This window comes from Schistocerca gregaria, chromosome 4 (assembly GCF_023897955.1).
Source record: "Schistocerca gregaria isolate iqSchGreg1 chromosome 4, iqSchGreg1.2, whole genome shotgun sequence".
In the NCBI taxonomy this organism is placed as follows: domain Eukaryota; kingdom Metazoa; phylum Arthropoda; class Insecta; order Orthoptera; family Acrididae; genus Schistocerca; species Schistocerca gregaria.
The window spans coordinates 250,255,457-250,267,704 of record NC_064923.1 but is presented as its reverse complement, the minus strand read 5'-3'; the positions used below and the strand labels follow the sequence as shown (position 1 = coordinate 250,267,704).

At 41.4% G+C, this 12,248-nt stretch overlaps 1 protein-coding gene across 1 annotated transcript in view; it reads left to right on the top strand.

Moving 5' to 3' along the window:
* LOC126268054 (carboxypeptidase B-like) overlaps positions 1–9,754 on the top strand; it is a 169,521-nt gene extending 159,767 nt beyond the window's left edge. The window contains exon 9 of the mRNA XM_049973488.1: positions 9,479–9,754. Coding sequence (XP_049829445.1) covers positions 9,479–9,669 — 191 coding nt within the window. The 3' untranslated portion in view covers positions 9,670–9,754. The remainder of the gene's footprint in view (positions 1–9,478) is intronic.
* The last annotated feature ends 2,494 nt before the right edge of the window (positions 9,755–12,248 follow it).

Genomic DNA, 12,248 nt, shown 5'->3' with positions numbered 1-12,248 from the left:
GGCAAACCTACGTTTCTAGCATTTGTAAACTTAGAGAAAGCTTTTGACAATGTTGACTGGAATACTCTTTCAAATTCTGAAGGTGGCAAAATACAGGGAGCGAAAGGCTATTTACAATTTGTATAGAAACCAAATGGGAGCTATAAGAGTTGAGGGGCATGAAAGGGAAGCAGTGTTTGGGAAGGGAGTGAGACAGGGTTGTAGTCTATCCCCGATGTTGTTCAATCTGTATATTGAGCAAGCAGTGAAGGGAACAAAAGAAAAATTTGGAGTAGGTATTAAAATCCATGGAGAAGAAATAAAAACTTTGAGGTTCGCCAATGACATTGTAATTCAGTCAGAGACGGCAAAGGACTTGAAAGAGCAGTTGAACGGAATGGATAGTGTCTTGAAAGGAGGATATAAGACGAACATCAACAAAAGCAAAACGAGGATAATGGAATGTAGTCGAATTAAGTCGGGTGAGGCTGAGGGAATTGGATTAGGAAATGAGCCACTTAAAGTAGTAAAGGAGTTTTGGTGTTTGGGGAGCAAAATAACTCATGTTGGTCGAAGTAGAGAGGATATAAAATGTAGACTGGCAATGGCGAGGAAAGCGTTACTGAGGAAGAGAAATTTGTTAACATTGAGTATTGATTTAAGTGTCAGGAAGTCGTTTCTGAAAATATTTGTATGGAGTGTAGCCATGTATGGAAGTTAAACATGGATGATAAATAGTTTGGACAAGAAGAGAATAGAAGCTTTAGAAATGTGGTGCTACAGAAGAATGCTGAAGATTAGATGCGTAGATCACATAACTAATGAGGAGGTGTTGAATAGGATTGGGGAGAAGAGAAGCTTGTGGCTCAACTTGACTAGAAGAAGGGATCGTTTGGTAGGACATGTTGTGAGGCATCAAGAGATCACCAAGTTAGTATTGGAGGGCAGCGTGGAGGGTAAAAATCGTAGAGGGAGACCAAGAGATGAATACTCCAAGCAGATTCAGAAGGATGTAGGTTGCAGTAGGTACTGGGAGATGAAGGAGCTTGCACAGGATAGAGTAGCATGGAGATCTGCATCAAACCAGTCTCAGGACTGAAGACCACAACAACAACATCCAGTTGGAATTTTCATCGCGACCCACGAGATCAGATCACTTTTGCATTGAAATTTTGTGGGTTCTCGCATACCACACCTACAGACGTCACATTAGTTTGGCGAAGAGAACTTTTAGAAGCCTCGACGGGATTTATTCAGCGCATTAGTGTCCACAGAGTCAAACGGCTTGGTAAACAAGCAAACGTATCGATTTGTCGGACGTCACCCACGAAGGAAGGAGATGGAAAATGAATCCCAAAGAAAGAGCCGATGAATTTTTTTGGAAGGAAAGAGACTGTACGGCGGGGCAGTAAATGCTTCAGAACAGAAAATGTCTTGACGCAACTCTCAATCAGGACCTCCTTACTTAGAATCTAAAGCAACAGATGAAGAGATTGATTTCTTCAAAAAGAAAATAAACGACTGTAGGGTCGAGCTCTGCTACAGAAAGCTGCGGTCTAGTTGGTCGTGTCACGGTCCGCACGGCTCTCCCCGTCGGAGGTTCGAGTCTTCCCTCGGGCATGGGTGTGTGTGTCTCCTTAGCATATACCTGAAATATAACCTCCCGTTTTTTTCCACGGAGAGTCCTTATGAATTATTCTACGTATTTTTCACAAGATCCCTAACCCAGCTAGAACGCTGCTGCTGAAAATTTTACAGGGTTAGTCAGGAGGGAAGGTACACACTTTGAGAGGAGACGGCATTGGTGATTCTGAACAAAACACCTCACTTGGGCATATGCCCCATTCCGGAAGGTTTCCGAGATAGAACACATTTAATGTGCATTGTTATTTTTATTGTATTATTCAGTACATTGTCATTGCTTACAACGAGCCACAGTAGTGTAGAGGGATTCGAGACGAACAATTCTATACCAGACTTTTTGGTCTGTCAAGTCAAGAAATTACATCAAACTGTCTTACAAAAACTAACAAAGTTACAGGGCATGCCCGTCGCGCGAGATTTGCAGTATTCTCTCGCTGTCTTCGCGCAAATTATTTTTTTGTAGGAAATTTAATGTACTTTAATTTTGTATTGGGACAAGTATTCGCTAGAGGCCGTGGTTTTCGAGGTATTCAAGAAAAAAATACAAATCTTACATTAAAGGTGTTCTATCTCGGAAACCATTCGGAATAGGGCATGTGTCCATTAGACGTTTTTAGTTCAGAATCACCAACACTAACACCCCTCAAAGCATGTACCGTTTTTCTTGGCTCACCTACTATAGTGCTAAATTTTGCCTTCACCTTGCAGGACCTATAGTTGGTCTCTGAGTAGGGTGCAGTTCCCTTACCTTCCTGTATCTGCAGCACCTTAGAATGGCCAAAATCAGTTATACGTTTGAGCTCGAATTTAATAATAAACTCTCTAAATTTCAGTACTCGTTTAGGAAAGGAGACAGAACAAAATAGCGTGGCTCTATTGAAATCAGAGAGGCCTTTATTAGCAAAAAGTACATAGGATCCCTTTTTATTGATACTGTCGGAGCCTACGATAATGTGGACATCCACTTGCTCTTCATTTTCTTTTCAAGGATCAATCCATTTCTACATCGTCTTGATACACAGGATCCTTCAGCTAAGATCTCAAATATTTACGGAACGTTTAAGGCAACGTAATTCTATTTCACTCTAATGAAGTGTGAAAAAGTCCTCACTAAATGACATAATGTCTCTTTTCATAGCTGTAGTAATTACAGAGATATTGATATTAGCTTCGCTTTTTCAAGTAGAACTAATTTGCGCTGCTAACACCGTAGTACTAAGAGACGCTATCAACGGCGTTTCAAAAAAAAGGTTCAAATGTGTGTGAAATCTTAAAGGGACGTAACTGCTAAAGTCATCAGTCCCTATGCGTACGCCGGCCGAAGTGGTCGTGCGGTTCTAGGCGCTGCAGTCTGGAACCGCGAGACCGCTACAGTCGCAGGTTCGAATCCTGCCTTGGGCATGGATGTGTGTGATGTCCTTAGGTTAGTTAGATTTAACTAGTTCTAAGTTCTAGGGTACTAATGACCTCAAAACTTGAGTCCCATAGTGCTCAGAGCCATTTGAACCCTAAGCTTACACACTACTTAACCTAAATTAACCTAAGGACAAACACACACACCCATGCCCAAGGGAAGACTCGAACCTCCGCCCGGACCAGCCGCACAGTCCACGACTGCAGCCCCTCTGACCGATCAGCTAATCCCGCGCGGCTCAACGGCATTTCACTCTTCATATTCCGATTAGTGGCTTTGGCGAAACTAAAATATTTAGAACTTCAGGTTTATCTGCTTTGAACGTGAATCCGATTGCTGTCTAATGAGGAATCTCGTGTTGTTGCACGGAGCTGTCACGCCAGGCTGATGGGCGTTCCAGCTAGACCCATGTCAATGAGAGAGAGAGAGAGACAGAGAGAGACTTCTTAAAAAAGCCTTATGGTGGATAAAAATTTAATTTAAAACCGATGATTACTTGGAAACTTAGGTTGGCCTGACACGTGAACTGGAAGGCAATAATATGCTGCTTGCGTGGCCTCTCGCAAGGGACACCAGCATGGAGAGAGAATGTCAGCGCTGATGTGTAAACACCAGAGATGTATTCACAATTGCGAATACAATCAGATTCAAGCTCCATAATGTATTGGAGACAATGAAAATTTGTGCCTAACAGGGACTCTAACCCGGCTTTGCCGCTTTAAGCTAGCGCTCACCTTAACCGCCTCGGCCATCCTAGCACGACTCCAGCACCGCCGAAAACTTCCACGCGTCACCGCCATCTAGTGTCCGGTTTTCGCCCACTTGCTGTGATTTCCGCACAGGAAGAGACTTGTGATAACTGTCACGGTCTTGTTTTGGTATGAAATACTGTATTGCAATGCTTGTGTTTTTACGATGTTCTCTGCAATATAAAAATGCGAATACTTGAAATATTCGCCAAAAAGAGTAAAGTTAGTTCCAGACTAGCAACAGTAATTCTGAATATATCATTGAACTCGTCATAAAAGGACGGTTCCAGTACAATTGTCACTACTTGTGTAGCAATTCAATTAATAATTATACGTAAAAACTGATAATAGCAAAAGTATTCACGATTACTGAAAATTTCGTAAGAAATTGATGTCTCATATAAAAGGAAATGATGACAGCTGTAGAAGGAGCCTATAGACATCCTACTAAAGGCAAGAGAGTAATCGGTCGGTTGTAAATAAAATCCCATATTACTGTTAACTACTACCATAACAGATAATCTCCACAGTTACAAAGCAAGCGTACCCTGAGCGTCAAGTATTGATACTATTATTGTTTATGTGTATTAACATGATAATTTATTACGATACATTTGTAGGAGCACTAGTGGACTAGAACAGCGCGTCAGGGTGACAGAGGAGAAAGTCGTAGATTTGGCTAGGTTCTTGTGGTTCCGATTTGTAGCGTAAAAGAGTTATCTAAAAGATGTAATTGTAACGATTTATAAATTTAATCTATGCATTAATGGAATATATACAAATTATCATATTGTATATTGAATGTTCAATATGAAATATGTTTAAATCTTGTAAATAACCACAATGACATTTCTATAGTAGCAGACACGTGACACGGTTGAGGGAGAGCGCGTTTAGGGGCCTTTCGTTTGCTGTCATTAGAATGGGTAAAATTCTGTGCAGCCTACGAACCGCTTACGATAAGATGGAGTGTAGGATGTTGGAGAAAGTTATTTCAGTGCAACAGTTTACTATTATGGAAATGTGTCCCACATTGCTTTAAAATCAACAGTTATGCTGAACTTTGAGTTCAGAATCAATATTATTTATCGAACTCCGGTGAAGTGGTTAGACGAGGAAATTTGCTAAGATTAGCAAATGAGTGCATTGGATAATGCCGCCGGCACAAAGTAAATATTGTCCGTGTACGCTCTGATTACTGCAATGCTATTTCAAAACATTTTTAATTATTGTGCTTATATTTAGGATCAGTAGACCAACATTTCTGTCACTTCTTTCTTTGACCTGAATAAATGCAGCATTGAATATAATTTGAACCACTTTGTCTCAACGGACTACTACCATTTCGTTTAATGTGTCGGTTTTACATTCATTAACTGTTCCTTAGGCTAGCATTCTACTTTTTAAAGAATTTCTTAAGAGAACAATGCAGCAGCACACAACCAGGCCCATATGTTGGCAGAAGGGGAACTACATTTATTAAATTTTTGAGTGCTTGCCCACCGGTTGTTAGGTAGCAGCAAAGCAATCAACTTGGTAATTAATTTCATTTCATTATGTTTCTATAAATCAACTGATCCGCTGAAGATAAAGCATCGATTTCCCATGCATAGTTGCAGTGTTTCACTAGCTAACGACGGTAACTGCTCTTCTTTCTACCAGAAACATGAAAGAAACGTGCACGTCAAAATGGAATGTATTTTTAAGAAAGGTAGCAGGAATAAAGAGTTAAATATAAGAGGCGTTCAAAACGCTTTTGTTCGAAGGCTGTACAGTCCGGAGTCGGTATGCCAATGAGGAAAATACCCCCGAGCCTTGAAACAAAAAGGTTGAAGATACCCGTGTGGTACAACATGGTGTCACGCTGCATGAAGAAGTCCGTAACTGCCTGTAAGCGTCCTCGTCCGATAGGAATCGCCGACCCTTCATTGTCTTTTTTAGCATTCCGAAGGCGTGATAATCCCATGGGACGGGATCAAGACTATAGGGCGAGTTCTCGTGTCTCTCCCACCTTAATTGGTGTAACTTCTGCCTTACAATTGCGATATAGGAACGAGCGTTATCATGAACTTGCGAACCAATCCACAACGTTAGTTTTAGGCAAATAAGCTGCTCCATACATTTCCTTCTTTCTCCGATGAATGCCTACCGGTAGTTGTCCTTCGGTAGCCGAGGAAAGAATAACAGCACGTTGGTCCTGTTTGGATGCACTTGATAATCACGGCGCCATAGTTCACGTTTCCATACTGACGCACGCACATCGGAGAGACACAAATGCCACAATGACCCCTTGCCTTTGTATATAGCCGGCCACGGTGGCCGAGCGGTTCTAGGCGCTTCAGTCCGGAACCGCGCGACTGCTAAGGTCGCAGGTTCGAATCCTGCCTCCGGCATGGTAGTGTGTGATGTCCTTAGATTAGTTAGGTTTAATTAGTTCTAAGTTCTAAGTTCTAGGGGACTGATGACCTCTGATGTTAAGTCCCATAGTACCCAGAGCCTTTTGAACCATTTGAATCTTTCTATATCCCCGTATCGAAGTCACACTATATTGCATTTACGCCGCAGTAACGCCCTCAAACGGAAACTTCTTGACTGCTTCTTGTAATAACATTTGTGCCCCAAGTCTAATGTCAAGACACAGACTTTCATTGCAAAATTACAACAGCAACGAAAATGATATCACAAAAGCCGTCCGGGGCGGCCGAGCAGTTCTAGGTGCTACAGTCTGGAACCGTGCGACCGCTGCGGTCGCAGGTTCGAATCCTGTCTCGGGCATGGATGTGTGTGATGTCCTTAGGTTAGTTAGGTTTAAGTAGTTCTAAGTTCTAGGGGACTGATGACCTCTGATGTTAAGTCCCATAGTGCTCAGAGCCATTTGAACCATTTTGATATCACAAAAGAACGTCGTTTACCCCAGAGAAGCCCTGTCAGCGACCGGGAAAGGCTGGTCGAGCGCTTCCCTAGGCACACACGTGTAGCGAGCCGGCCACCTATCGTACGTGTACCACATATGGCTACGTCTTTCGAATGGTACTTCCTCCAGGAACGCCGGTAACGCTTCGGAAAGAAATTTTGTGTATCTTTTACCTGTTAAGGTTTCTTAAATGAACCAAAGACCAACCACCACATAATCTCCAATAATCGACCACCAGACGTTCGTATCCCACTGCCTCAACCAGTACTGGTTTTCAGAAGATCAGTAATGCATATTTCTTACATTCAGCTTTCCACGATTCGGAATTCTCTTTTCATCGGAAAAGAGAGTCCGTTGTCTAGACGCCGCAACAGCATCCAGGGATAAAATTCCATTCTTCTGCAATTGCGCTGGTTGACGTGCTGGTGAAATAACACGTGTTACGGATGGAAAATGTTTCCGCGCAAAATGTGAAGAGCTCAGGCTGACTTATTCCAGAAGCACACGTAATTTCTCTGGAGCTAACATGTGGATTATGGACAACACCTGCCAACAACACCTATTTCGGTCGCTCCACTCGTTGCACGCTTGCTCATTATCCTTTCAGCAGTATTTCGGTATCCTTCCAACTACAATTGTTTTCGCGTTCACTTACTTGTCATTCTTACTGGACGCCATTCATCGGAATACCTGTAGGTGTACAACTCAGTTATTAAATATAAATGTAAAACATAACAACGCTCTTCTTGGATTGTGTCCTCCCTTGATAATAACAAAGTCAACATATGTTATTATTGACTCGAATAACACCATGCGTAAGCTTGTATTAATCATAAGCAGGTTGAAATAACCCGTTTCAGTGCCGCAATACGGCATAGATTTTTAAATATGTGCATGTTCTAAGGCTGTAAATTTTCCTTTTATAAACTCATATTATTTCTCTCTCACACATTATATCAGTAAACAAAGTTCAAAACCATCGTACAATATGCATTAGATGAGTATGTGCCAAGCAAGATCCTAAGAGATGGAAAAGAGTCACTGTGGTACAACAACCGAGCTAGAAAACTGCTACGAAAGCAAAGGGAACTTCATAGCAAACATAAACATAGCCAAATTCTTGCAGACAAACAAAAATTACACGAAGTGAATGTAGTGTGAGGAGGGCCATGCGAAAGGCGTTCAATGAATTCGAAAGTAAAGTTCTATGTACTGACTTGGCAGAAAATCCTAAGAAATTTTGGTCTTATGTCAGAGCGGTAGGTGGATCAAAACAAAATGTCCAGACACTCTGTGACCAAAATGGTACTGAAACAGAGGATGACAGACTAAAGGCCGAAACATTAAATGTCTTTTTTCAAAGCTGTTTCACAGAGGAAGACTGCACTGTAGTTCCTTCTCTAGATTGTCGCACAGATGACAAAATGGTAGATATCGAAATAGATGACAGAGGGATAGAAAAACAATTAAAATCGCGCAAAAGAAGTAAGGCCGCTGGACCTGATGGTATACCAGTTCGATTTTACACAGAGTACGCGAAGGAACTTGCCCCTCCCCCCTCCTTGCAGCGGTGTACCGTAGGTCTCTAGAAGAGCGTAGCGTTCCAAAAGATTGGAAAAAGGCACAGGTCATCCCCGTTTTCAAGAAGGGACGTCGAACAGATGTGCAGAACTATAAACTTATATCTCTAGCGTCGATCAGTTGCAGAATTTTAAAACACGTATTGTGTTCGAGTACAATGACTTTTCTGGAGACTAGAAATGTACTCTGTAGGAATCAGCATGGGTTTCGACAATAGTGTGAAATCCACCTCGCGCTATTCGTCCGCGAGACTCAGAGGGCCATAGACACGGGTTCCTATGTGGATGCAGTGTTTCTTTACTTTCGCAAGGCGTTTGGTACTATTCCACACAGTCGTTTAATGAACAAAGTAAGAGCACGTGGACCATCAGACCAATTGTGTGATTGGATTGAAGAGTTCCTAAATAACAGAACGCAGCATGTCATTCTCAATGGAGAGAAGTCTTCCGAAGTAAGAGTGATTTCAGGTGTGCCGCAGGAGAATGTCGTGGGACCGTTGCTGTTCACAATATATATAAATGACCTTGTGAATAACATCAGAATCACAGCACGCAGAAAATATTTCCATTAATTAATTCACTTTTTTCTAGCTTGAAGAGGTGTCCCGGTTTCTGCTACCAAAATTACGTCCATTTTTAGTCAGTTTAAGAGAAATGTCCCACTTTGTCAGACAGTAATTACAAATGTATGCATGGTGTACATCTCACAGTAATCCTGATTTGGATTTTCCACGGTCTCCTGAAACCATTCCATTTTACAGCTAGTGAGAGGCTCTAACTAAAGCCCTCCCCATTCCTTACGTAATCTCGCAATTTAAAATGCTCTAAATTAATAGGTTGATCATTTATTATGATTTTATTGCTACTAATTTCATTTCGGTAATTTGATGCTCGACATTTTGGTATTTCTGTTTTTATTTATTAAAAAATGTTCAGGAAATTTAATGATGTGTTATCTGGGAAATTTTCAGACGAGGTCCAGGTGAATAAAAATAAATAAAATACGCACTTGAATACACAACTCATACAGTTTGAAATGATTGCTTCGTCGCTGAACCAAATCACTGCAAATAGGTGGCTAGTCGTCCATTTTTCAACTTTATTTCCTTTTTCTCTCTGTTAGCATACAATTGTTTCTATGATTCTATGGCGAGAAAATGTCTGAACTAATTGTGACGCCGACGTGCTGTTTCAATAGGGGCGTCAGCCGGCAGCAGCGACGATTGGACGAAAGCCCTCGGCGGAGTGGAGCTCGCCTACACCATTGAACTGCCCGGTGGTGGCAGCCTGGGATTCGACCCTCCAGCGTCTGAAATCATCGGCATCGTGGCGCCATTCTTCGAAGCAATACGAGTCTTCGGCCAGTACGTCAGTGACAACTTTGGATGAATATTCCCTCATGTAGATGGAGACGTACACTAATTACGTTTCTTGAAGAGATATTTCTCCCGAATAAAGGAAAACTGCATGGAAATTTAGTGTTCTTAATCTCCAAAATGGATTTTTCACTCTGCAGTGGAGTGCGTACCGTTTTGAAACTTCCTGACAGATTAAAATTGTGTCTTGCACAGGATCTCGAAAACGTTTCAATATACAGTATTAATCTGACAGGAATTATCAGTATTTTTAAGCTTCATAACACGCATTTGCTTAAGGAGCCACAGACAACAGGTTACCAACAAGGAAGTACCACATTTTGTTTTTCCTTCAGTTAGGCCGCTTTCATTCGTGAGTCTGCAACGGCCCATGGTGTTTCTGGCTTTTGTTTCTATAAGGGCTAATCAAATGAAAATTATACACATGGAAAGAGTAAGTTAACTGTTTATTATTTCAAACTTAATTGGCACAACAGTTAACACAATTATCCCACTGTGGTAAAGACGATCAGTGCCGTCATAGAAAAACGTTTGCGATTACCTACGGAACCATGATTGTACCCACGAGTGCACTTCTGCGTCCAAAGCAAACCGACGACCACGAATGTCTTTCTTCAGGGGTCCAAAAATACAGAAATCGCTATCATGTTGGCGGGGCTACAATCTTGGGTCCTTAGGCAACTGCCAACTTTTTATCCCATGAATTCATTGAATGTCTCGTCTCACAGTGGAGATAAATGTATTACCGGTTAGGCGATTACTTTTGAAATAGTAAACAGTTCACTTACTTTTTTCCATCTGTCCCGTTTCATTGGACTGCACCTTATGCTGCCTCATCCCTCCCTTATGGAACAACACCACCCTACAATATGATGTGCAACGGTCTGCGAATGTGCAAATTCTGTTTCGAGTTTGTCCACATGGAATAATGGTTTTCGTGTTGTATTTCTGAGATGCTGAAAGGTGTCTACACTGAGTCACAGCGCCAGAGGTCGCGCCAAAGATTATTATTCCGCCGCCTCCACTGAGCAGTAGTAGTTCAGAGGATGTCGAGGACAGTTGTTGTTCTGCTGGACGAGAGAGTAGCCGCTGTTCGGTTGGTGTAATGTACAGATGGAAGAAGTTGCAATTGTCAGAGTATATTTGAGAAAGGAGATGGGCCTTTGATTTAAGATGCTGGTGTAATGGAATATTTTCGTCAATATATAATGAGGTAAGAAGGTACTATATTTTTTTTTTAACGACAATCCCTCTTGATCACAGGTACAGTCAACAAAGCATCTGGCTTGTGTTCATTTATTAGACTTGTAATTCTGGTTTATATGTGCAATTATAGTATTTCTGATTTTTCAATTAGTTCATTGTAAATGGTGTTTAAACTATTTTGTCGTATTGAGACGGAACCGAGGCAGATATACGTACGATGAGTTACACACACCGAACAGTTACACTTGTGCTTTGTTGTTTCGTATCTTTTATAGTTGCATGGGACTTAATTAATCAATTGTGTTAACGGAAATTCTTGTCATTCTTTATTTTTATTTTATGCAGTCAGATTGCGTGCTAATACTAGTCAGGGCCAACCGGTTACGAGACTTCGCAACCGGTCACACAGCTACTCAAATTATTGCATTTATTCATTAATATTAGACCTTTCTTTTCAATTAATCCCCCATACAATATAAGTGTGGGAACAACTTGGTATTAGCGCAAACTGATGATAGAAAGCCACTGAAAATCACGTACGCGCCGACCACGGTATCTGACCAACAGTATTCAAACATCCTATGGAACCGAAACTCCCCCGTCTTCCTGTTTCTCAGGCTAGCGCAAATACCACAAATTGAGTACATTTAGCAAATACAGTACAATTTACTTAATTAATGCTGATAATCTGCCTGTTACAACGAAATTGGTCACCTACACTTATCGTTTAGCAACAAGAAACAGGAGAAGATGGCGAATGTCTGTAGCTCTATAATAACATCGTAAATAATTTCCTCATTAGTTAAAAACAGTTCTAAAGTACGTATGAATTAAAAGTGGCATAATGTTTTTTCTAGCCCCAAATAACATATCGATTTTGCAACATGTCTCCTCCCATACATGCACGGATGATTTCGAAAAGAAAATAGCCAGTAATAAGTTGCTTTACGTGCGAGAAGGATACAATAGTGAATGAATGACAAATGTTTCCCTTGAGAATGCGCCCAGTCAGGGTAAATTCACCACATTGCACTAACTTTTGTAAAAACTGTAACACCAAGATGGATTAAACTCTCTTCAAAGAGGTTTATACACGGTGGGGCAAATAAAAATGGCACAGCTTAAAGACTTCCATGATACATGATCGACATGAAATGCCGGGCTCTTGCAACAGGTGTCAGACTGATTTAGTAGGACTCTGAAGCATTTTCTGATGAACTTCAGCCCCTTTCTATAGTGTGCGGACACGTTTCAGAATGCTTTTGACTTGTTCGAAACAGATCCCATCGGACTAAGCGTAGCATGGCGCTCATTGCTGGCACTTTGACACCATTTAACTTCTCAGCAAACAGCTGACCGCTTCGTTTCCACGACTTTATTGTCACG